The sequence below is a fragment of the Melanotaenia boesemani genome, chromosome 8, assembly GCF_017639745.1.
Source record: "Melanotaenia boesemani isolate fMelBoe1 chromosome 8, fMelBoe1.pri, whole genome shotgun sequence".
NCBI lineage: Eukaryota > Metazoa > Chordata > Actinopteri > Atheriniformes > Melanotaeniidae > Melanotaenia > Melanotaenia boesemani.
Window position 1 is genome coordinate 21,295,665 of NC_055689.1, and position 26,605 is coordinate 21,322,269.

Here is a 26,605-nt window from a genome sequence, read left to right on the forward strand (position 1 = left end):
GATGGTACAAAAAGTAGAAACAGGATAACGTTTACAGCACTGTGGCTCTAAGCTCATTGCTAATATAGATGCCGACATTAGCTTTCATATTACAGTGACTAAGCTCTTCAGGGGTGTGTTTTAGGATGAATGAAGATGGGTGTGGTGGATCCAGCATTCTGAATTTTTATACCACAGATTCTCCAATTTGCTGCTCTTATATTGGTCCCTTTTTATTAATCTTTTAATACCCAAAGGTTGTCAAACAGCAACAGCTACATTTACCGGTGCGGACTGATTGTGCATGTACTGCGGACGGGTCTGTGTTTGTGTGTTAAATCAGTGGTACATCTAAAGAAATAACAGTGGACAGGAGAAGATCATGAAAAAAAATGATGTTGTTTACAAGACTCAAATGGTGAGTCTAAGTTGAGTCTGAATTCTTTGTGAGTCCAAATTGAGTCACTGGAAATGTGACTTAAGTGCGACTGGAGTCCAAGTCCTGGACCTAAGTCCCCATCTTCAGTTACATGCAAATAATTATGTGTTGAAAGCTCACACGCTTCTGACAATACAATGACCAAGCCAATTAAATTTTATTTGGAAAAATGTTGAAACTTTTAAACAATTTATAATCCCGTTTTATTTTTCACAGTCCATTACAAACAAACTAGATTAATAATGCACAACTATCAGAGCCTGTGGAAACAAACTGAAGCTGCCATCTGTTTACTTTCAGTAGACTTAACAGCCATGCAATAGCTGCCAGTCCAGAATAGGACACACGTCTGACCTTGTTTGGCTGCAAATGGCTGGGTTAAGCCCTGGGAAGATGGATTTCCTATACAAAAGGTCATGCATTTCTAAAGCGTACCCTAAAAAAGGCTTCACCTATTCAGCTGGAAGCACTATACAACTCACTGAGCATGGTCTTTCTGGACGTAAAGACTCAGTTGTTTAAGGAGCATTTCCACATTTAGCTTAACTAAATGAGTTAGTGCACTTATGCCCAAGATTATATTATGTGATGAAATCGTGATCTTGTATTTAAATAAAATAACTTAAAAAAAATAAATAAATAAATAAAAAATTATATGCACTGCTAAATGACTTTAGAATAGAATAGAATAGAATGTAATGAAGAGCTCAGTTATACAGTTATATATCAGATATACATTCTATTCTTTACTTTCCATTACTATACACTATAGCCATTTTATATTTCCTCAAATATGTTTGTATTGAAAACAAATTACATTTCTGCTATAATGAATCTAAATGTGAACCATAAACATTTATTTTATTTTGGAGATCAATTCAGTTACGTTTTAGGTTCAAATAAATTATCACACAGTACTAGTGAACATTTTTGGCATACTTAACCATTAAAAATGTATCAGACAGCATATACACTTAATGATGAAACTGTGTATGGTATGAAATTTATCACAGAAACTGGGCAGTTGTTTTAATTTAGTTGTTTTAAATATTGTTCTTTCTTTGTAGACACATTTTCACAAGTCCACTTAGCCTATATGAATATCTTTTAATTAAGTTAATTCTCAAGAATAGAGCATCATCTCACCCTGTTAGCTTACACTATTGGATAGAACAGCACAGCTGCACCACTAGGTAAGAAAAGCCAGAAATGGGGACTATAATATACATAAAATATTAACTTAATTGCAATGAAATAATAGCCAAGAAAAGATAGTTAGCTAATGTAATTATGATAAATCACTAGAGTAATTATTGGGACCAAAGTGACAACTCAATTAAGAGACACTCTCAAGTCCTAGAATTGATTTTGACTGGTTAACCAAATGAGTCTTTTAACATCCAATTTGGAAAATTTAGTTCAACAAACAGCAATTCAGATATGAGTATTAGTACTTCCTTCACTGCACATATCTTATAAGTATCACACCATTAACAATTGGTGTGAAAGGGAGATTGGGTTGCTGTCAGTCTGTCTCCTCCTGTTTAGCAAGGAACACTGAATCCCTCTTAAGAAGCCTTGAGTAATGACCACTGAAGCAGACAGACCAACAGAGCCTAAGGAAGAGACACTGGGTAATCTTCGCCTCACAGCTGTGTCTCTTAAGCTTTCCTGTTTCTCTCCATGCCCTCATGACATATTAGGTAAAAATGCAAAAGCAAACACTTGCTTCCCCGTTTGCCGTCAAACTGTAAACCCTCGCAGCTATTCAGAAGTCACTTGGTGAGAGAAAATGAGCAAAAGGCTGTGTACTAAGTCTTAGCCTTCTGGGGATTTTACATGCCAAATGTGGAGGATAGTGTGTCTGGATAATAAGAATACATTATCCAGTACCATGCAACTGAAGAGCACGCCATCACATTTCATAAGCACCTCATCCATGTCAAATTTGTAGTTGATCACAGAAACAACAAAAAGTTATTTTAAATCTATTATCATTAAAATCAAACAATGTTTTTGTATTCTCAGATACCCAATAATGCCATTAGATGGTTTTCCAGCCTTATTTTTCATGGCCAAAAATGCATAAACCCACATTGTTTTGAGAACATTTTGTTGGGTAAATTAATTGTCAGAGCAATAAATACAGTATTTTTTTTATCCAATCTGGGAATTGTTTCATTTTTATAAAGTCAGGTTATGATGAGAACTAGCAGAAGAGATCATATTTCTCCAGTTTTAGCTTCTCTTCATTGGCTTCCTGTTAAATCTAGGATATCATTTAAAATGATTCTCCTCACTTTTAAAGCTCTTAGTGACCAAGCTCCATTATACATCAAAGATTTAATAGTTCCATATATTCCCAACAGATCACTTTGCTCTCAGATAGCAGGTTTACTTGCGGATGCACTGGGCTCTTTCTTCCATTTTCATCTGTCTCTTTATTGTTCATGTATAAACTTATGGCAGTATTGGCATCATTAAATTGTATTTCTCCTCTGCTCCCTCAGGTCTCCCTGGCTAAAAGTTGCAGTGCCTGTTGATCTCTCGTTCCTGTCCTCTCCAGCCCAACTGGTTGAGGCAGATGGCCACCCTCCCTGAGCCGGGTTCTGCTGAAGGAATTTCCTTTCTGTTAAAAGGGAGTATTTTTCCTTTCCACTGTCACCCGCCACCCAGTGCATGTTAAGGATGGGGTATTGAATCGAAGTCATGATGCAATCCAATCTGTTGGTTTTCCTTAGCTAGGCTATTGTTTATTATGAACTGGCTTGTATGAATACTAATTGGATGACATTGAATTGGCTCAAATGAATTTGTCTGTAAAGTGCCCTGAAATTATGTTGTTGTGAACTAGTGCTATACAAACAAAGCTGCAGAGGTCCACGTGTGGACGAGGATTTGTTAAGTTTAGATGTAATATGAGTAAATTCCTTTTATGTTATTTAGAGTGTGGAGTATGGACTTTCTGTTTCTGTAAAATCACAAGGCACAGCTCTGACTTCACCCTTCCTCTGTTTGTGGTCTAACCTGGAAGGCTTCTGATTTGCTAATAATTCCTCCTCAAGTACTTTGTCATAAAGATTTTTCTGGTTAATGGCTGACAACAGGCAGAATGTATCACTATTCATTCTGAATATACAGGCATATAATGGTTGACAGACAGACGGTTGGTAGAAGTTGACAAAACTTGACTGGGATGTCATGTGTTATGACTATGGCAGCTTCCTGCTAAATTTCATTCCCTTGAGTCAAAATTTGGTTTTCTGTTCTACCTTATATCCACCAATATAAACAGGTTTAGGTCTTGGTCTCTTTTGTCTAAAACCAATAATCTGCTTTGTGGTTTTGTTGATGTTAAGCGGTAGGTTTTTGTTGGTGCATCACACTGCAGAATTGTTGATTTTCTCCAAATATGAATTCTTGTCATTGTTTGTTGTCTGACTGATTTCATATCCAACTTCATGTTAGAGCTTTTTTCATGTCTGAGCGTGCAGCCCTGGGTGCACAGTGTGAACGGGAGGGAGCTGAGTAACCAACTCTGGAGGGGCATCCATGTTGAGCACTAAAGTGGAGGAGGTGCAACTGATAATCCAAGCTGAGGGTGTGTGAGAAAGTCCAATATCAAGTCTAGAGTGCAGTACAACAGCTTCACAGGGCAGATAGCACTGAACTGAGCGGAAATCAACAAAGAGAATGCTGATATAGAAGTTATTATTTTTCAAGCTTAGCAAAAATTGTCTGAAGGGCAGTGAAGATGGGATCTCTATATATCTCTTAGTTCTGAAAGCAAACTGGTCAGGTGTTGGCTTTGATGGACTGAGAATCAAATTTACACCTTCTTTGTTTTCAGCTTTTTTTTCCCCACAGGGGTTGCCACAGCGAATCATTCTCTTCCATCTGACCCGGTATGGAAGTTGTAGGATGTATTCGCACATACATTTGGCACATGTTTTACGCCCTTCCTGACACAACCCTCTGCATTTTTTAGGGCTTGGGACCAGACCTCAGCGCTGGCTCGTGCCCCCCTTGGGCCGCAGATGCCGGGGATTGAACCCAGGAGCACATATTTGCAAAGCACGCGCTCTACCACTGAGTTACATCCCCGGTGGGAATCAAATTTACACCTCATGGATCTTTTTTTTTTTTTTTTTTTTTTTTCCATCAGCAGGGTATATTTTGTTTTGGCCCAGTAAGTTGAGAAATAGTCCAAAAAGTGTATGTAGGAGGGATTTGTAGCTACCAGGAATGTTCATATGAATGTTGCCTGGAGCATTTTTTTTTTTCCTCAGGGAGGAGTATGAACATGGTGGTGGATTTGGATGAAAGAGTTTTCTGTTTGATAAAAATCACTAGTTAGAATGAAAATACCATATGCTTGTTTTATGATTTGACTGCTGATGACCTTATAGTAATCCTGCAGTGGACTTTCTGAAGTTGCTTATTGAGGGACATAAACAGTGGTAACCAGCACACCAATGAGTTCTCTGGGAAAATAACATGGCCAGTGACTCAAACATTAAAAGCTTAGCATCTAGTAGATACTGTCTGTTCTCCTTGACTGTGTTTAAACACTGAGCATCACTGAAGTGAATACACACAGTTTTCTTCCTCCTGTTATACCACAGTCTTTTGTTCAGTCAGCGTGGAATACAGTCTGCCCATCAACAACATCTGGGATGTTATAATAGAGCCAGTGCTCTGTAAAAAATGTAGATAACAGTCTCTGATTTTTCTTTTGTTCCTGAATGAGCCTGGGTCTCATTGCATCTATTTTATTTTCATTAAACCATACATTTGCCAGAAGAACTGCAGTATTGGTGGAGGAATAGCCTTAGGTGAACTGCTCTCAATCTTCTTTCTGTTTTAGGGCCGATCACATCGCTTGCTGTGACATTTCATCCATTCTTTCTGGCTTGCTTTTTGAAGGATATACTAAAGACGTAGATGGATTTAGACTATTCCTTCCTTTTCTAATGCTGATAAGCCTGATAAATGTCATGATTTATAAATGCTTCAGTAAAGGTAAACAAAATCTAATAAAAAATTAAAACAAAACTATAGCAAAAACAGTGGTGTGTGTGTGTGTGGGGGGGGGGGGGGGGGGGGGGGGGGGTTACTGATGTTCTTGATAACTTCTAGAGGTTAGGTTAGGTTAGGTTAGGTTAGGTTAGGTTAGGTTAGGTTAGGTTAGCAGATTACTTTATATCAGTCACAGCAGCAGCACCTCAGTTTTCACAGAAGTGTACCACTGAAAAAACTGTTTACTCTGTTAACAGGTGTGGAGATTTTAAGCCTTTCTTAACAGACAAATTACTCCATTCTCTTAGTATCAATGTGAGAATATGCTAATTTAAAAAAGATTGGGGAGGTGATGGTGGAACAGGGCTCTGAGACACAATACACTCATTTTAAGACTTGAATACTTTACTGCTATTGAAGTAATTTTTGAAAACAGGGATGGCAAATGAATGTCTTTGGAAAAAGTGCTTAAAATATCTGAGCTCAGATTATTCTGAGATGTGTATGTTGATGAGTTGATTTAAAGCCTTCTTAAAAAATAACACTTGAACAATATTGTGGATCATGATTTCAATTCTTGTGAAAGCCCACACAATAATGGACTGATTGCTGATTGGCATTTAAAGGAGAATACAAAACTGAGACATGAACATCATCTCTTTCACACCTGTTTCATTTAGATAAAAAACATGATACTAAATCAAATGCTGAGAGCTCTTTGCTCAGCAACAGTTTCTGCATGTATGTTTAGCTTTAATATGTCTGCTTAGATTTGCCTTGTAGTATGTAATTTGTGGATGTAGAGTCAGTAATGTGAGTACAGCAAGAGAAGGGTGCTGACTGGACCCCCCAGGGGGCTTGGTGTGCAATGGGTAGTGAAATGTTTGTTACATGTATGACCTGAATTTGCTGACTGACTAACTTCCTACCCAGTCTAACTGCATTAAAAGTGCATCAAAGGTTTCAAGGCGGTAAATGCACTGCAGGAAAGGTATTTTACACCTAGCTGTGGTGAAGCCACTGAATTCTCAAAATTAAAAAAAAAAAAAAAACAAAAAAAAACACAGCCATAAGTGCATGTTTCATTAGAAGCCACACTTGGGATGCCAACTACAAGAGAAGGATGTACATGTTAAATGAGATGTCTAGAAATGTACAAATCAATAAATACTTATATTAGTGAGTTATTATGACAGCTATGTCTGTATCATTAGTAAATTATTCTGCACAGAGTAAGTTTTTCTACAAGTGGAAGGGCTTCTTTTGTGCTGCCTGTAAATACAGTTTACTACTTCTTTGTGAATTAGGAGTAAGTAGCAGTAGTGCTGCAAAATCATCAAGTTTAAACACTTCTTAAAAGCAAAGCTTTTGCTGTAAGAATTCTGTGTTAACACAATGCCAAGAAGGAAAGACATCATCAATGATCATAGAGAGGCAGCTCTCGCTGCCTGTCAATCTGTGAAGTGTAATAAGGCCATTTCTAAAAAAAAAGTCCATCATTCTACAGAATGAAAAAATATTAAAAAATAAAAATATATATATTCAAGATAGTTGCCAATCTTCCCACCAGAGGATGTTCAAACAAGTTTACCCCGAGGTCAGATGCTTGGCAATGCTCAGAAAAACTGCAAAAAACAGACTTAAGTCAAAGTCAAAGTCAAAAGTTCTTTATTGTCATTCTTTATATTAATATTACATTAAAATAAAGAATGCAATTTGTTCCTCTAAAAGCCTGGGAGAACACCAACAGTAGATAAAAGCAAGATCAAATAAAGAAATAAAAGATACTAAAAGCAATAAAGGATTTAAACAGGTGTTCCACCTGTGATCAATAAATAAATGTCAACTTGCACTTAGTGCGAGGCCACCCCTGCACCTAACTGACTGAGTGTTGCTTACTGTTTATGAGTCTGACAGCCACGGGGAAGCTGAACCTCAGCTGGGATGTTTTTGCTCTGATGCTGCACAACCTTCTCCCAGATAGAAGGGGAGCAAACAGTTTAGCTGAAGGGTGGGTGGGATTGCTCATAATCCGAGAGGCCATGGTCCTGCAGCAACGGATGTAAACATCATCAATGGATGGAAAGCTGCACCCACAGATTTTTCCCTCAGCTTTGACCACCTATTGCAGTGCCTTCTTGTCCTGTCTAGTGCAGCTGCCAAACAACACTGATGTAGTAGGACAGGATATTCTCCACACCACATCTGTAGAAAGAGGCAAGGGCTGAGGGACCCAGACCAGCAGCCTTGAGCTTCCGCAAACGAAAGAGGCATTGGTGTGCCTTCATTACTACATCAGCTATGTTGATGGACCAAGAAAAGGTATCTGTAAGGTATTCACTCAGATATTTGAAGCTGGACACTGCCTGCACTTGACTGCAATAAAAAGAGGTTAGTTGGGGCCGGCTGCTCTTCCTGAAATCCACAATAATCTCCTTAGTTTCCACCATGTTCTAGCTGAGATTATTCGCTTCACACCAGCTCACCAGATGCTGGACTTCCTCTCTGTATGCTGATTCATCGTTTTGGGAGATCAGTCCCACCACAGTTGTATTATCAGCATACTTAACAATATGACAGCTCAGTTAAGAAGCTGAGCAGTCACACATCAGCAGAGTATATGAAAGGGGGCTTAGGACACACCCCTGGGGGGAGCTGGTGTTGATTGTCAGTGGTAAAAACAAGCAAACATGGATCTTAACAATCTGTGTTCTGTTGGTGGGGAAGTCCAGCACCCAGTTACACAAAGATGGTTAAATTCACAGAAGTGCTAGCTTCTTTACCAGAATGATCTTATTAAAGGCCGAGCTGAAATCCTGGAAAGAAACCTGACATAAACCTCTCTGTTTTCCAGGTGGGTGAGAGCCTGATGGATAACAGTTGCCACCACGTCAGAAATGCTCCAATTGTTCTTGTATTCATATTGGTGAGGGTCCACACTGACACTAATAGTGTTGGTTATGTGCGTTCTTAGGTTCTTATCAGCCTCTCAAAGCATTTTATAATCACAGATATTAAGGCCACAGGGCGGTAATAATTCATGCAGGTGACTGTGGAGGTCTTTGGCACAGGAATAATGGCGGCTGTCTTGAAGCATGATGGTGCAACAGCCTGCGGGAGAGAGATGTTAAAAATATCTGTCAGCACCTCCATCAGCTGATTTGTAGCATCCTTCAAAACCCGCTCAGATACTCTATCTGGTTTTGCTGCCTTCTGTGGATTAATCCTGAACAGGGATCATCTTACTTCCTCAGGACAGACCCTGAAGGGGGGCTCGCCTGTTGGGAGGGGGTAAGCTGGGAGCAAGAGGAGGTGTTGGAAGCCTCAAACTGAGCATAAAACTTGTTTAATAAATCTGTTAAAGAAGGATCAGCTGATAACACAGCCTCCTTTTGTTTACTGTTCAAGATGGTTTTGATGTCCTTCCACATGCTCCGTGTGTTGTTGGAGGCCAGGGAGCCCTGGACTCTGTGAGAATAGCTGGCCTTTCCTCTCTTTATCCCTACATCCAGGTACCTCCTGGCACCTCTCAGCACAGATGTAGCCCCAGACCTGAATGTAGAGTCCCTTGCTCTCAGGATGGGTGGCCTTCTGTATTCAGCCATGACTTCTGGTTGGGGTACCTGGTGACGGTTCTGGTGATGGAGGCATCCTCAGCACATTTATTGATATAGCTGATAACGGTGTATGCATATTCCTCCAAGATTACAACACCGTCATATGTCGCTTCATCCTTGAACAGCTGTGTGCATCCAAAACAGTCCTGCAGCATGTCAGCAGCCTCACTGGGCACATCTGGATGTTTCTGTGTTGGCCTGTTAACTCTGACCACAGGACAGTAGGAAGGTACCAGCATCATAGAAATGTGATCGGAAAGGCCTAGATGGGGGCTTGGCCAGGCTCTGTAGGCATCCCATCTGTTTGTAAAAAACCTTATCCAGTATGCTGTTTCCACAAGTTGCCATGGTGATATGCTGGTGAAACCTTGGCAAAATGTCCATCAAGTTCACATGATAAAAGTCACTAGCAAACATAAAACACATCTGGGTGTTTATTCTAGAGTGGGCAGATGCAGTCAGGACTTTAAGTGCTGTAGAAGTGTTTGCACTGGGGGGAATATACACGCTATGAAAAAAACCCCCGTGAGCTCACGAGGCAGAAAGTGTGGCCAGCATTTATTATATATATATTTAGTGGCCTCTGAACAATACGTATTAATCAGAACAGAGTCTTTACACCAACCTATGTTTATGTACAAACAGAGACCACCTCCTTTCTTTTGCCCTTAGAGGTGAGTGCAGTTGACTCGGAAGAGTTTTGGCCCATTGATGTAAAAGAAAGCATCCGGCATATCGTCCTTCAGCCAGGTTTCCACCAGTAGAAAGATACCGCCCTCACCGGGGGAAATCTAGGTTTTAGTCAGGCAGAGAAAATCCAGACCGCAAGAGGAGAAGAAATCCTTAAGAATAAAAGTCTTTTTTGTCACCGATCTAGCTTTAACTGATCCCATTATGATGGGCACTGGCTTGCAAGGTACAGTAGCAGGCAGAGCTTGTGCTACCAGCCACAGGTTATGCAGGTTCACTCCACACCAGTGTGGGATACAAGGAGAAAAGAGCAGAGACTGAGACATCGGATTTGGTCCCACAACAGGAACCAGCCAGGAATCAACAGGGTTTAGGGAGCGTCATGGAACCAGGAGTCAAGGGACTCCTAAAGGGTTAACTTTTGCTTGATTTCCATGTTCGCAGCACGTAACAATTACATGCCTCAAACATGTAAAAAACATGTTGAGACTTTGTGGCTATTTTACATACTTCTGTGAGATCAGGTTGATACACTGCTTTTGCATTTTGGGTTATCTTTTGTTCAATAAATGACACAAATGCAATGCAATATGTGGTTAATCTGATGCTTCATTTATTTAAAGAACTGTTTGTTTTATCATATTTTCATACTTTTATGTCCTGATATATAAAAACTTACAATTAAAAGTACTTTTCTCTCCTTTATAACTGTGCATGAAGCACATGTACATACATGTGAACTTGTAGCATCTTAAAAATGCATCTACTCTCAATAGCTTCAGAAATTTCAGTCTTTGTGTCTGATTATGATGCCTGTCTCTATTTAATCATCATCCATTTCAGAGTCACATTTGTCTCTGAAAGGCAAGGCAGGGTTACACAGACTCATCCTCTCTGATTAAAGATAAAGTGACACTGCTCTGGGAGGAGGAGGATACGCCCTGTGCCACTGATATGTCTAGAACTTTATTAATCCTGATAACAGAATCAATAAGCTTCTTTTGTAAAAAAAAAAAAAAAAAAGTGGTCTGGACTTTGATTTGTCTTGACTGGAAAGGTACATTATGTACAGACAGGATGTTTCCTCTGTGACAAACAAGAAAAAAACACAGGGATGAAGTGTGTTTACAAAGCTACAGTACTTGATTCACTCAATAATCATACTTGCACCCTGGTCTGGACTTAACAGAGAAAACAAAGAAACCACAAGATATTGCTTTCCTTTGTAAAACATATACTCAGTATTGAAATCATTCATTTATCACAAGCAGTTTGTCTTGCCTGAGGCCTAACAGAAAGCACATCACATGACTGTAACAGGCGATGAATATCTTTAAGCCACATGTAAAACTTCATCCCAGCACTGTTTATGCCCATTTCATGTAAACTAGAGAACTGAATAAATGCCCCTCAGAAACAGGGGCACAGAAAGGTTTAAAAAATACATAAAGCTCTTAAAACACTCTGAACTGACATTAATATTAATTTGAACTGGGAGAAATAGTAAAGAATTTATAGCCACCTACCTGAGTTGGCTTGTTAAATATATGAAGCCGCTCATTTTTGTAAAGGAACTTCCACATTTTGCTGGCACCAGGCTTACTCGGTCATTCATTTGAAATTTCCAGAGGAAACTTACAAGAATTCACACATGATATTGCATTTATATTTTTTAGTGTTCAACAGCTGGGAATTCAAAGCACAAGGAAATGGAACTCAAATATAACAGAAGGTCAAACATTTCTAATTCACAGGCCAGTAGCATAAAATGTTTGGCTCTGAGACCTACCAGGCGAAGAAAAGAATCTATTGTTACTTCCATTTTGTAGTCACAGTACATGACCAGAGTGAGTGACTTAAAAATTTATTTAATTCAACTTCAAAGTGTGACATTATGTGCTATGTCTTCACATCAATTTAAGTCTGTTTTAATGCAGTGTGTTAATTAACACCTGCTCATGGGAATGTTGGATTCTACTTCTATTCTTAGTCTGACCTATTTTACAATTTTAGATTCATCCCTTGCTGCAATTGGATGCTGCTGTGACCCTGCAGGATCTAAATACTCACCTCTATTGTTTCTGGAGTCATGTCACTTCATTCTGCATGTTTGCAGAAACATGCAGCGCCCTGTGGTTCAGATATTAGTTGTGCAATTAGTTTATTTATGTAGACTCCACTGTTGTGTGAAGCAATATTTTTCTTTAACTATACTGCTTTACTTGTACAAATGTAAAGTCAACACAAAATTTAATGTGACAGAAGTGATGTTTCAAAAAACCAATAATCCGCTCATATTCTCTTACTTCTAAAAGCCCTTTCATATTTGCTTCATATAATATTTAATAAAATTTGAAACTGTAAAACAGTGTCAACAGAGAAATAATCTTAGCATTCCCAAGCTTATTAAATATGTTACATAACAAAAATGACTAAAATAAATACCCAGCTTTGGTGTCTTTGGTGACACAATTGATGATAAATGTTTCTGTCTGACACCTTAAGCTGCAGTTGCTTTATCTTGCAGCGGCTCACAGAGAACTCCAAGCTGATATTTATCTAGAGGTGGAGTAAAACCTGGACATGGAGGCTCCAGACAGCAAAGTTACTGCTGATCAGCAGGTTAATGTCAAGAACCATTTGCCCATGAGATGATACTGTGTATCATTGCTCCACTTTGCCCACTTTCCTCGAGACTCATTTCAACACTGAGCTCTGGGGTCAACCCAAAACATGATACCTTTTGTAGCTGATTTTCAAAACAAAGTAATAAAACTTGTAGGCAGCAGAAGAAGGAGTGGGCCCATTTACTATGTGCCTGTTTAGCCAATCACTACATGTGTGATCAGCATGTGTGTGTCCCATGAGCCTGTGAGTTAAGACATACACAAATGATGCCAGTGTTTTGAAAAAAGGACAGATATAATGGGTTAAACTGGGGTTTTGTGAGGAAAGGGAGCCCTTGTTTAGTGAGGTTGGGGTCATTGACCCCATAAATACTGCAGACAGTAGAAATGAAGACTATTTCATGGGAAGCAACCCCATTGAAAACAGACTGTTTTTTAAACTGTTGACCGTAACAATAGCTCTGGCTCTTGCAAGAGGAGTTGACTTAAATTATTTTAAATGTTCTTTTCACTTCAAGGAATGTCATTTGCATTTTATTGATGGTTCACACTGAACCTTCTGTCACTCATGCAAACATATTCTTGCAAAGACCTAAGTGAGGAGTCGAGAATTATAGAATGAGTATGAATAAGTATGTTTTCCTTGGTAAACTGATGTTTAGATTTTTTTTTTTTGTTTGTTTTGTTTTTTTCTTTCTTTTTTGTTTGTTTTTGCTTTTTTTTGTTTTTTTTATTAAGTGATTACACAATTTAATGCTTGCAATAATGCCACTAATGCAAAAATGTTGTATTTAAGCAAGTGTTATTGAAATTGTTATAATACACAAGAGAAATAATGTAGATAATTATAACTGTGCTTTTGTGCTTTTGCTGAGAATAAAAGCCGCTAGAAAATCACTTGGGTTTATTAAGTAACATCACACTGTGGCACATCAGATGATCTAGCAAATTAAGCTATTTGCTGCTGCAGTGGTTTAATAAAGGTAAATAAAGGCACAAGTATTTAGCACTAGACAAAATTGAATACTACTACACTGAATGAGACTGTTAAGTCCAACATGCTGTGACTGGAAGATGAATATGCGCAGCGTATCTCCTTTTTATTGGAAGTCACTGAAATGTACTGCTTCACACTTGATAAACAGGCCAACCCATATTACTACTTACTTACAATTAGAGGTGGAATCTCTCTGCACTCTTTTCTGCGCATGATATCAACGCCCCCTTAAGACGAAGGCCAGCTGACAGTGAAATAAACCCTAACACCTACTTAGCAACACAACCAACTACAGCAGAGCAGACAATCCCTGCTGCTTATTCAAATTACTGCCAGTGATGTAAAAGCTTACATAATTTTAAGCTGAAATATACACATCTGCTCAGCGAAACAACTTTCACTTTGGCACTGCACCTCTCAAGGCCCCCGCAATGACCCGGAGACACCAAGGACACTCTTATAAAATGCTTTCAATTTCCACCACATCTGGCAGACAAACATCTGGACAGTAAGATCAATTTAACAAAGACATTTTTGCACTGAAATAAATATCATCAATGCAAGCAAAAGATACCCAATCATCAACTTGTTAAAAGTACGATTATGTATCAATTACATCAGCAAGTGTGACGACAGCAATGATGCTATTAGTCATGAGCCATGTTGTCATGGCTAATGGTTTTCCCAGCAGGTGGCTCAAACCAGCTGGCATGTGCAGCTTCTCAAACACATAATAACAATCTGATCCATCAGCTGCATATTCACTTTTACTAACCATAGATTTTAGTCCCATTATCTTATATTGTAACTGTAGGTGATGTCTGTTCCCATCCAATATGTGTCTGATAGCAAATGTTCCCATGCTTATTAATATTTTACAACCAAGTCCCAGTTTGAAAAAATCCCTGAATTATCCTTTAATGCCACTGCACCTGAACCTATTACCAAGATAACAGCTGAGTTAAATGAAAATATCCAGCCTTGGACACCAGAAACGTAATACTTAGGGTACTACGGGAGTGATGTTATTTTTTGTGAAGCGTGTAGCAACAACTTTATTGGTCTTATGGTTAAAATGAGAGCTTTATAATGTGACGGTGTTCAGGGAGTTGTGATAAACTGTTCTCAGCTTGAACAAAAAAAGTGGTAGCTGGTGGAATTTGGTTTTTATATTGCTCAGCCTTTCAAGCCAGTAAATAAACACCATTCATTTCATGTCTTGAAAGCAACTAATATTGTTATTGGTGGGGATCACACAACATGACTTTGGTTAAGTTTAAGTTTGCACCTGACAGTCTGAGGACATTCTGAAACTGATGTTTATCTCAGTGATTTTCATATTAGTTAACAATCTTTACCATATTAAGTTATACATCTTATCAGTGAGATGATGAAATTTCTATCTCAGATTATAAATTGGACCAGATTATAAATTGGGCCTGTCAAAACTGATATTTAATATCATCAATTTGTTCCAACTTCTTTTCTGTATTCATATAATCACATAATCTTCTTTGTTCCTCTATAATGCTTTACTTTATAAGCACCTGAGTAAAGAATTAGTGCTGAAAATAGCTTATCTCAGTGCCCTTACATCTACTATTCCACAACTGCATGTCAAAAGGCATCAATTGATATTACATTAGGGATTTACTTGAAAAGATGAACATCATATCATAATAAGGGCATGTTTTGGTTTTAGGACTTAGGAAGCCCAATAATTTGAAGATGGCACTAATACCACTTATATAGAATAGAAATACTTTATTAATCCCTTTGGAGAGCCCTCAGGGAAATATATATATATATATATATATATATATATATATATATATATATATATATATATATATATATATATATATATATATACATACATATGTATATATATAGATATGTATGTATATATATACATATATATATATATATATATATATATATATATATATATATATATATATATATATATATATATATATATATATATATATATATATGTAAAACAAAAAACAACAAAAAAACTGTTACCTCAAGGTGTTTATATTATTGATCATACTTAATTTATTTATCATGCTATAATAGTTAATTAAATAACAAAAAACTATTTAGTAAATGTATTTAAAAATATTTTGTTATCATGACAGCTCAGCTGCAAGGTACAAAATTACAGTCATCCAGTACTTTCTATTATACTTCTGTCATATTTTTCAGGCATACAATCAAATAGCCAAAAACTTAAAATAGAGATCAAAGTAAAATAAGATAATAGAAAAAAACAAGTACTTCTGCCATCATGGTTATAATAATGAGCTTAGCATTACAACAAATATAGTTCAACATTTCAAGTAAATACTATGTTTAGAATATGAAAGAGTCATGATTAAAGTGTACTTTATTTTTCAGAATATGAAAGAATAAGTGTATAATAATCTTGTGTAATAATCAAGTGTTTTAGTTCCATCCTCCACCAAAATCTACCATTACAGCTCTGCACTGGACAAATAATGGGTTGTGTTTTTCCATGCATCCATCCATCCATCCATCCATCCATCCATCCATCCATCCATCCATCCATCCATCCATCCGAGTAATTTTTTGTACTTAAGAAAATTACAAAGTGCAATCAAATCTGTGATGTGTCCACTAGTCACGACAGTAAAAAAATGCAGAACCTCCAAAACACACTCTAAAGACAACATTTAAATCATGCACACACAAGTGGACCCTTGCATACATTCATGGACATATAAAATTACCTATGCAACCCTGTTACAGCCCCTCTCTTTTCTTACTTATAATATTACAATAGAATTAATGATCCATATAAAGTAGGCTATTTTCTTTTACTAACAGCCTCTGAAGTCTGGAGATAAGATGTCTTTTTCTAAACCCCAACCTTACAAGCATCTCCACTTTGTGCCAATAATCAAAAGTCTCCCATGGGCCATAAACCAAGCTCGTCACGTCGTAAGTATGACATTTACTGTAAGTGATTAAACAATGCATGAAAAGCACAGACTCTCTCTCAAGAAGCTGCTCCTGTGACAGCAGGTGTTATGGTTTACTGTCGCTGCTGCTTTACATAAGAACAGAAGAAATGACCTTTGAGAAATTAGCCAGTTACAAAAGAAAACTTAATGGGAGATCAGACTTGATTAGGTTATTTTAACTGTTTATAATCTGACATAACACGACATTTCCTACATTTGCACCTAAATCGTTTTTTTTTTCTTCTTCTTCTTCTTCCTTCTTTTTACTTTACCTGAAGCCAGTACATGAGGCAATACTGTGTGATCGTTGTAGAACTTATATTATCTTACTCGTTGTGTTGTACTTGACCCCATTGATGAACGCAGGACAGGGTCTTTCTACAATCCTGCCGGTGATGCTCCGCGGCCAGCAGGTTCCAATCTCGTCGGTTGTTGCAGTGCAATATAAACCTTAGGGTGAAAAGGAATGTAATAAAATAAAATGAAAAAAGAACAAAAAGAAAAGAAAAAAATTGTAGGGTGAACGCTTACATCTTCCCTTTCCCAGGACGCAACAAAACTACCTCACAATCCTAAAGAAAGAAAAGAAAGCAATTCCAGTTTACCTTCAGCGCTCATCAATGATAATGAAGCGTTTTCCAAAAAAGTCTCATGAAAAGCCTCTACCAAACTACAGTTCACGTCCCCGAGCTCTCCAAGTATGATCTCGTAAATACTCGCATCCATGGTGCAAGCTGCCGCTTTTCAATTAAATTAGACTGGTTTTAAGTTCGAGAGGAGAAGCGCACACTGGGCTCAGTGGTGTTCTTGTGAATCGGAGCAACAGTAATGGCAAGTGGAGAGCCCGGCGCGCCTTCTTGGAGCGCGTGCCTGCATGTCCAATCACACACGCCGACGCGCTCATCCATCCACGTGAAGGACAGACGACTCACCGAACAGACCACATCATGAGCGTTTGACATTTCACACCTGCAGCGCGACTGTCAAGTTCATTTATGTTGGAAAAGTCGAGTGCAATGAAATGGCAAAGAAAGCATAGTGTGCGTGTGAAATGCTCGGTAAAGTAAAAGAAAGAAAAAAGGCGCAGTATAGGCTACCTGTTGATGATTACTGCTAACACATGACATCAATGTCATGTATCATTCGCCAGTGAAATTACTTATGTAGCCTAAAGGTTTCTCTGAAGCTAAACACACGGAAAGGTATAATCACCTATTAGAAATAGCACTTAAGATGGCGTGTTTATTTTCCATCACTAAAAATAGAAACAAAAAATTATGAAATCGTCAATAGGCATGTCTTCTATTCCAAAAGCTTATATCAGCTGCATTGGGCCACTACAAGACCATTCTCTGTTTTCACATCAAATCATTGTCACTGCGTGTATTTGACCCACAATTATAGCAATGGCATTTTGACATTTAATCAAACCACACTCCTGTCTGCACTGCCTTTGAAATGCCCAGTATTACAGTCAAAATGAGCCTACATTCTTATAAGTCAGAACTGTAATTAAAGTTTTTTTCACAGTGACCATAGGCTATTTCAGGTTAAACTGGTCAAAACTGGATATTTCTTTAAAAAAAAAAGTAAGTGCCTGTTATAACATCTAATAGCAAGACTGAAACTGCTTTCCAGACATTCATAATCAAATAATTTTAATTGAAATTAACATTGTAGATCTCCATGGTGGCATTCTTCCTATTAAGGATAATATTTTCAGATTTCAATTAACTTTCTTCCAGCAATCAATACCATTTTTTGCTAATCATGTTCTGTCCAGTCTCAGAAGAAAATGTGTAAATGTTTATCCACATGACCAAAGGTATAGCATATTAGGTGCGAAAATTGTGACATGCAAAATATGATGCATACATTCATAGCTAAAACATGTCATTTTTTCTCTTTATAATTTTTAATTATTGCTATTTTTTATTATTAATATGTAATCCTGGCCATGTATGTATCGATAACAGTTTTTATGTATAACCTCATAGATTGTAACTGACAGTTGAAAAAACGTAGCTACAGGTTTTTGACAATAACCGGTCAGCTTTAACTCAGTTATCTTGTGTGACAGGTCATAATTCACTATCCAACAGCTTAAACCTCTTTAAATTATTTTAACTTGTTATAATTGTATTATATTACTACTGAAATTTCACATGATGCAAAACCTGTTCATGTCCATCAGTTTCAAGCTCATGTTATGATTTCCAAACAAATATATAGATATGCACTTTGAGCCCAAAAGGTAAAGTCATTTAATTGTTCTTTTAACTTTACTGTAAAAGTGAAATGTTTTATCATTATTGCACATTCAGGGGAGCTACTGGGATTCAGTTACAAATATCAACAATTATATTCTCAGTTTTTAGCTTGTTTTGAGGGTTTGTAAGTATAATAATTAGGTTGTTATTATACTTAAAAAAGTAAGGAAATTTTTTTGTAATAATACATCTTGGCAATAAATTTTATACTATCTGTTAAACTGTTTTATTTTTATCTTAAATGGTGCCATATTTGTAAGGAAATGTATTTGTGGGATGCACAACACAACTGAGTGAAACTAACTAAACGAAAAACTTTCTAAATCTTCTTTACCAATGCCAAACAGGTTGAGGTTCCCGAGGTGCTGATAGTCAGGTGCCTGTGCAACATGTGTGAGCATGGACCCTTCTACAGCAATCAACTGATATTGTAGAGTGAAAGTGGGAAAAAGACAGAGAATGCTACACTGATTGCTGCACCGGTAGGATAACAGCTTTCAGTGGAAACAATGATGTTGTAGGGCAACATCTCACTTATTCGAAAAACATGGCTTGTTATTACTGGAGACAATCTCAATGCAGACAGATCAGATTCTACAACTAGTGGCAATCCCAGATCACATCAGTCTGGGACCAAACCCTCCAAGATAACAACAGGAGACTACCTTCAGAATTTGGGAGTGCAGAGGATGCATCCTGCATTCTGCAGTCCTGACCTTAATCCAGGTGCTGCACTTGTAGGATAAGCTTGGGTGTTCTGTTTATGCCAGAGTGACTAACACACACAGTGACTGACTTGTAACAAATTCCAGTTGAAGAATGGGATGCCATCGCACAGCAGTGTGTGACCAAGCTGGTAACCAGCATGAAGAGGAGGTACCAGGCTATTGTGACTGTGTATGGTTTTTCCACATGCTACTGAGGTCCCTGTTTGTTGAATGAATAAACTGTTAAATTGCTAGTGTGTTTTGTTTCTTTAGGCTTTAATCATCCAGTCTAAGTAACAACATTAAACAAGAGTCAATAGCAGAATAAATTACTTGTGGCAACCCACATCCTCAACTCTGCTGCTCATCACTCAAACAGTTTCCTTACAAACATGGCAATTTATAAAGCAAATAAATAGACTTTCCAGTGGTATTAGATTACTTCCCAACAAGCATTGTTACTACAAAGAAAAATTCAACCAATAGCACATCTTCTTACTTTTTCTGCTAAGTTTAGATGTATCATGGTACTTAACAAATAAAAAGTGTTTAATATTCCTTAATACAGCTTCAAGTAAATTATTAACAAAAATGGTGTCCATAGTTGAAAGAAGCTTGGGTAACTTGAAAGGATGTTGTCAAAGTCTTCTGATTTGTACTCCGAACAAATGACTGACAGTTTTAAAGATGAATAGCTTTTACCTTTAACAGCCCTTCTGGAAATGTGAAAACAATTTGGCCCAGTGAGAATCATCATGTAGATCAACATTACAAACACTTAACATTTTTTCCAAAAAGCTATAATAATGTTGAGTATCTCTTCTCATTAACAACCAGCCGTTGTGTTAATTTTTGTGCAAATTTAGCCAAACATTCAGATTGAGTATGTTCCAAATGAAAACTGAAGCCCTTCACAGTTCAATTCAATGTAATACACTCAAATGGATAAACACTTGTCCATAAGGAAGACAGAATATTGCTCTTCGACTTTATGTTGAATTCTGCAACCCTACCTGTGGGAGCTGTGTCATTAAACTAAATGTTGACACAGTTATTTTGGGCTGAGTATTCTCAGTTATATTGGCAAATAAGCAGTTCCAATAAGGGGAAAAACAAATCACAAGAAAATAGAATATATAATTGCAATGTTAAGATCTCATTGTGGTGTCTTTGTTAGTTAAGATGACAAGCAGCTGCTTATAATTGTATTAGAATAAATGTCCCTGATGAATATAGAAGAAAGAATATATCAGCAAACAAAATATTGAAATGTCTTGTATCTTTAAAATTGTAATCCTGGCCAATGAAGTGTCTAGACTGGATATGTATCTCATAAATGTGTCTAATATTGTGGCTGTTGACCTTTTAAATCTGAGATTTGACCTTTTCACCAGCAAGAGTCTTCTCACTAAGCAGCATGCAGCACTTCGCCTCATTTTACTGCTCTGGACTTCTAGATCGTGTACACCTACATCTGTCCAGCATCTGAATGTTGACTCGACCGTGTGATGAACACTGTTCTAATTACATAGCTAAGAATAGAACACCAAAATGTTAATTAATTCCCTCACAAAACCCTCTCTGTATTATTTGCTTTCTGTGATAGTAAGAAAGAGAAACAAATTTGAAATATTAAGAAAAAGCCTGTTTTCTTCTCTTTACAATGTCTAAGGTTGCCACTTAATGTGCCTGCTTTATCCTTCTTTACCAGAAGACACCTGGTGAAAAATACTAATTAATTAGTCATTACCATAATGATGATCATTACTATGATGTACATCTGGGGTTCTGCATCTCTTTATAACATCACAGATGAAAAATAATTTTCCCACTAACTGCAGGGTTACAGGGTCTATTGATAGAGAAAAACATAATCAGGTCAATATGGAATCAAACCAAAAGAAGGGAATTGTTGAGCCCCATGCAGGCAACCTCGTCTATCTCCATGTGAGCTGGCTCAAAGCCACATCATTATAACATTGAGTAAAACCCTTTGCAATCTAATACACTGGTTCCTGCACTAATCTCACTTTCATAGCAGTTGAACTAATCATTTGTTATTAATGTAAATTCTTTAGAGAGCTGTATGAAGCTGTGTATAATTTTGTAGGATGCAGCAACAAAATTAAACAGAGGCAAAACAGACATCATTGATAAGCCATCTCAAGTGCATGTGCTGAAAGTCTCACTGACAAGAACAGTGCAGTATGTTTTTATTACTTCTTTGTTTTGTTTTGTTTTTTGGTTTCTCAATACTGGCATATTGAAAAATGTCTGCATGACATGCACATATTTCACAGTTGCTATATTGCCTGAGTGTCTTTAAAATGTCCCACACTTGAGGTCAAATCCAATCTATGAATCCAATTTTTTTTCCTCCCTTTTTTAGTCCCTCACATTGATAGGCAGGAAACTATAAATTGTGTCTCACTCATTGGAACAAGAAAAGTAAAAGGCACAGGACAGTGTGCAAGAGGAAGACAAAGTAAGCACTTTTGTGCTAAGCAGATACAGAAAGACATTGACATACTAGAAAATATGCCCTAATGAAAAATTACACTTTCAGAAAAAGCCCCCAAAAACCCAAATCTATAATAATTAATATGTAAATTACCTTATAGAAAAACATACCCAGAGTAACTATTATTTTAACTATAACTATAGTAACTATTTGAAAGGTCTTTAAACATCCCAATGAAGGCATGTTTTTGGCCATATTTTGCCAAACAAATTTACTTTGCCAAGAGGACCCTTTTGGATAGAAGGGAAGAGAAAGGATAGAAAATGGGAAAGTAAAACAAAAGGTAGTAAACAAACCACAACAACTGTAATCTAACCTCAAAAGAAAACCTAAACAGCCAGTTGCTACACCTGTAAAGAAAGAGTAAATATCCTAAGGCTTCTAAGAAAACCCAATAGACAATCATCAGGAGCACCTGCAGGAAGAAAAACTGTAAAAGCCATGAACAACAAAGAACACACCAGCAATAAGTATTTGTGTGTCAGTGTCTGCATGTGTGTATGTGTATGTGTGCAGGTGTGTGTAGTGTGTCCGAAACATTAGGGGTGAGTTGTGTTGAGTGATCATACAAATGCATACATGATCCTTGAAGGATCAGAGTCAGACCAAGGGAGCCCCCCCAAGTACCAGGCAACCACCACAAAGCACAGAACCCTGACATCCCACAGTAGAAGCAGCTACCCACGCACCCAGAAGGAGGCAGAGGAAGGCCTCAGTGGAGTTAACAGAGGGCCGATTCACATGCCTGCCATTTAGTGGTAGAAAACGATAACACTTTTAAGCTCTTTTTCTGGAGACATGACATGAATGTTTTCTTGTTTTAGGCTATTATCTGTCCTTTTGTTGGTGAGATCTGCTAACTGTGAAGTTTTGGTCCCTAAATCTAACACAAATCAGCTGCAATTAAATTCATATCAGCCAAAATTTCAGAAGTTAATGTCAATCTCATACTATCTCTGAGACCTACTACATCACTTTATAGTTAAAATAAATAAATAAAATGCTTAAAACCCTGTTGAATACAATCAAATTACTTGTCTTCTGCCTCCTGGTGGATGACTTTTGCATTACAATGGGACTAATAAATCATTCATTAATAACAATTAAATACATGCAAATTATTATTATATATGTGTAATATATTATTATATGTGTCGATGATTGCAGTAGTAAATACATGGCTAACTGATGTGCGGTGGGAGTAGCAGTAAAAAACCTTGATCCATCCATGAATAGAATATTTTGTATTCTAAACTTCTGCTTGTTCAGATTTTTTACCACTCTAGATAACGTGATAAACATCTGTCACAAGCTCAAAAAACACTTGTCTTCCAGGAGTCTCTGTGGGCTGCTTTTAAGTCCCCACCAATGTCAAAATCAAACCTATGCCCTTGGGTTGTGGTCATTTCATTGACAACAAGTTGACAACATATTTTACACGATACACTTCATGCTTTTAAACATCTTTATTTGAACCTCTTGAGAGTTTAATCTGAAGCTGAGGTTAGGGCCATTTTTTAAAGATTGTGACAACCCATTCTTGAAAGTGTGTGCTACATGAAGGACCCCAACTCTCTTGAGACCAAAAAGCAGTTCAACCTAGTCCCACAAAAATAGCCTCAACTATGTCTTTATTGGTGATATCTAACAAGTTGTTGATGTCATGCGAGATTTCTCTGTTGATTCAGAGCATTAAGGTGTTTTATGACTCAAGTTTTAATGTGCTAATAGAGGTGTAGGCTACACATGACAGGCCAATTTTATCTAGCGGAGAAGTGACTTACACATGTGGACTACAAAACACTTTCATTTTGTGGCTGTTATTGCTATTGTTCTCCGTTATGCTTTTCTCTGGTATGGTATGGTACTTTTAGGTATGTCTACAAACCAGAATATTTACTTGGAACAACATTGTTTTATGATTCATTAAAAACAAGAAAAGATAAGTGGAAAATATTACAAAATTATGTAAGAAGCAAATCTGCACAAATTATGCTGTGAAATGGTATAATTTGGTCGAGCTTAAAATGGTGCTCTACAGTATAGGAAGGCAAAATTATCCCATGAGCCAGACTGAGAGGCTTTACTTGACTGCAGTGTTTTGTATGAGCTACTTACTGCACTTTGCAAAATGACAGCTGCTGAATACACTTTCTCATACACTGTAGTGCCAGCCTCAAGGTGAGTTAATCAAAGCTTAAAGCCATTTGACAGCTCAGCTCAGCAATCACATACTGTGTCCTGCTCAGGTAGCATAAGTGATAAGCCCTGCTCATTGTAGCCATTTGACTCCCAGTTCATTTGGCTGAGGATGTGGACAGTTGGGTTCATCTTGTTTATGCTGCTGCTGCCAACCATGACACATTCTTGTGAGTCACTGTGCCACAGTGTTTGAGGGCAGTAATTCTGGATAGAGAAGACAGATGCTTTGAGAAATGAATGAGGAAAGCCATCCATGTTACCTCCTGGCATCCAAACATCTCTCTCTCTCTCTTTCTAAATACACAAATATGTCAGCAAAAATTCTTTTGTGATATTTGCAGACATTAACACTGGCCAGATTAAAAATACCCATTATAAACAACCATGAACAGCTATATCAGGAAGAAAAAAACACAATATTATAGTGTAGTTCACAGAGAAAAGCCTTGTTCCTCAACTACAGTAAAACTAAGCTAATTGAAATCATCCTAACCGGAAACATCACAATGAGATGTAAATTTCCCCAGAGAGGAAAGCTCAGCAGCAGGTGGCTAAAAGCCACCCAGAATATCATCGATACCTCCGTATGGCATATCAGTGTCATTGCTGAAATGACGTGTTTGTGCAAAGCCCCACAGATACTAGAATAAAATACCATGCCAGCTACATTGTGTTTATTCTGCTTGTGTCTGCCAAGTGATATTTAACCATTCCATTTCTTTCTTCAGGCTGTGAAATTATTGAATTCTTATTTAACACAACAGCATGACAACATTTTAATTTAAAGAGTTTATCAGCAAGTGCCATAAAGGAACAGCATCTGTAATATTACTAATATCCTATTCTGTTACATAATGACAGAAGGGTTGATTCTTGAATCTTAATGGTGCTACATAAATTAGTGATTAAACCAACCAGTACACTTTCACAGTTTAGAATAGCATAAACAATCCTTCTGAGGGGTTTGCCAAACGATCCTACTACAATGAAAATGCTTCACAGAATGAGCTGCTATCACAAGAATATTGGTCAATATCTGCCTACACTTCCAAGCAGAGCCATGATGAATGAAAGGTGTTATCAAAAGCAGCAAACTGCACTTGCATCATGAAGGTTGAATGGAAATCCTTACAACACAGCTTGTAAAAGTAGGTCATTGAAGTGGGCTAAGCTCCACATGAGATGCTGCAGATTTTGTTTTTTTGCATTACAAATTAATACACACTTTGCAGTATTGATGCTGCTTGTGTGTCACATCACTTTGATGAGCTGTAAATGTTCATCTGCCATGCTGTGAGTCAGCACACAACTTTGAACAGCAGTATTTTGTTTGCATTTACTGTATTGAGAAAATATGTTAAGCATTTAAACTGTAAAATAAACTGTTCATCAATGAAGTAGCAAAGATAACATGAAGTAAGTAAGTAAGTAAGTATGTGCCTTACTTTAGTGTAAGTGAAAGGCAACAAGAAAACCATGATGCCACAAAGCCAAGCAATCTTTACCTGTCGATATACGGCCCTTCCCATATTGGTCAATGACTGTCAGGACAAAATTACTAATGTAAACAGATGAAATGAACTTTCTCAACAAGATGTCTGGGCTTTCTCTGGACTACAAAATTTTTAAACTTCTCACATGAGAAGACTTAGAGTAGCTGTTCCTCTGCTTCAGGAGGCAAAGTTAAGGTGAGTGAGGTACCTGATAAGGATGCCTACTAGGTGATTCCCTTAAGAGGTTTACCCAGCACAGCCAAGCAGATGCTCTGGGGTCGACTGAGGTCTTTTATAAGTATTAAAGCTCCAAGCAGTAGTTGCAGGAATTTCCTAGAGGCAGGAAGGTTTTTGTTTTTCTGCTTCCCTTTAGTTGTAGACACACACTTAAACATATAGGCTTCTATTACAGCTTCTGATAAAAGACTGCACTTCAGTTGAGATTTACTGTGAATAGCTAGAACAGTTCAAACAATCATAAGAACATGTTGGCCAAAATCTTATCTGCAGCAAGCTCTGCACACACCCTCAGATGTCTACATTAGGCCATTCACACCCAACAGCACTTGGACCCTCAAAGTGTGGCAATGCTTTTAGCTGTTTGGAGAATGACAGTATAAATAAGGTGAAATAAGTTTGGAAAGAAAGGAAAGAAAATAAATTCAGTATATGTGAAGTGGCTGTATGTCTGATTGTGTGTAGTTAAGTAGTTTAGGGGAAGTGCAAAATAATAGGATGGCACATTCAGACCAAACATTGTCACAGACTGTGAGAAAGACAATATAAGAGCAGCAAGAGGTTATATAAGACCGGTTTGAGTTTTGACTTTCTTGTTAGTGAGTTTTGTCTTCATGCATTAACCCATGCATGCATTTCCATATATATTGTTTCTTTTGCATCTGTGAGAAGAATCCAAGTGGTTGTCCTGCACAGTGAAGTTCAAATGAATGACCTGGAATAATCCACAGTAGTTTATGTTTAGATTTCCATCTCGTGACAAACCACTTCAAGCCAATAGTTCTAAAGGAAGCCTTTACATAACACTGCCAGCAGC

At 37.5% G+C, this 26,605-nt stretch overlaps 1 protein-coding gene across 2 annotated transcripts in view; it reads right to left on the reverse strand.

Moving 5' to 3' along the window:
• The window catches only part of LOC121643770 (corticotropin-releasing factor receptor 2), a 43,519-nt gene extending 26,361 nt beyond the window's left edge, over positions 1 to 17,158 (reverse strand). For both annotated transcript variants that reach the window (XM_041991293.1, XM_041991292.1), the window contains exons 1-2: positions 16,964 to 17,158; positions 16,689 to 16,808 (exon numbers count right to left, since the gene is read on the reverse strand). In XM_041991293.1, coding sequence (XP_041847227.1) covers positions 16,689 to 16,808; positions 16,964 to 17,084 — 241 coding nt within the window. In that variant the 5' untranslated portion in view covers positions 17,085 to 17,158. The remainder of the gene's footprint in view (positions 1 to 16,688; positions 16,809 to 16,963) is intronic.
• Between the last annotated feature and the right edge of the window lie 9,447 nt (positions 17,159 to 26,605).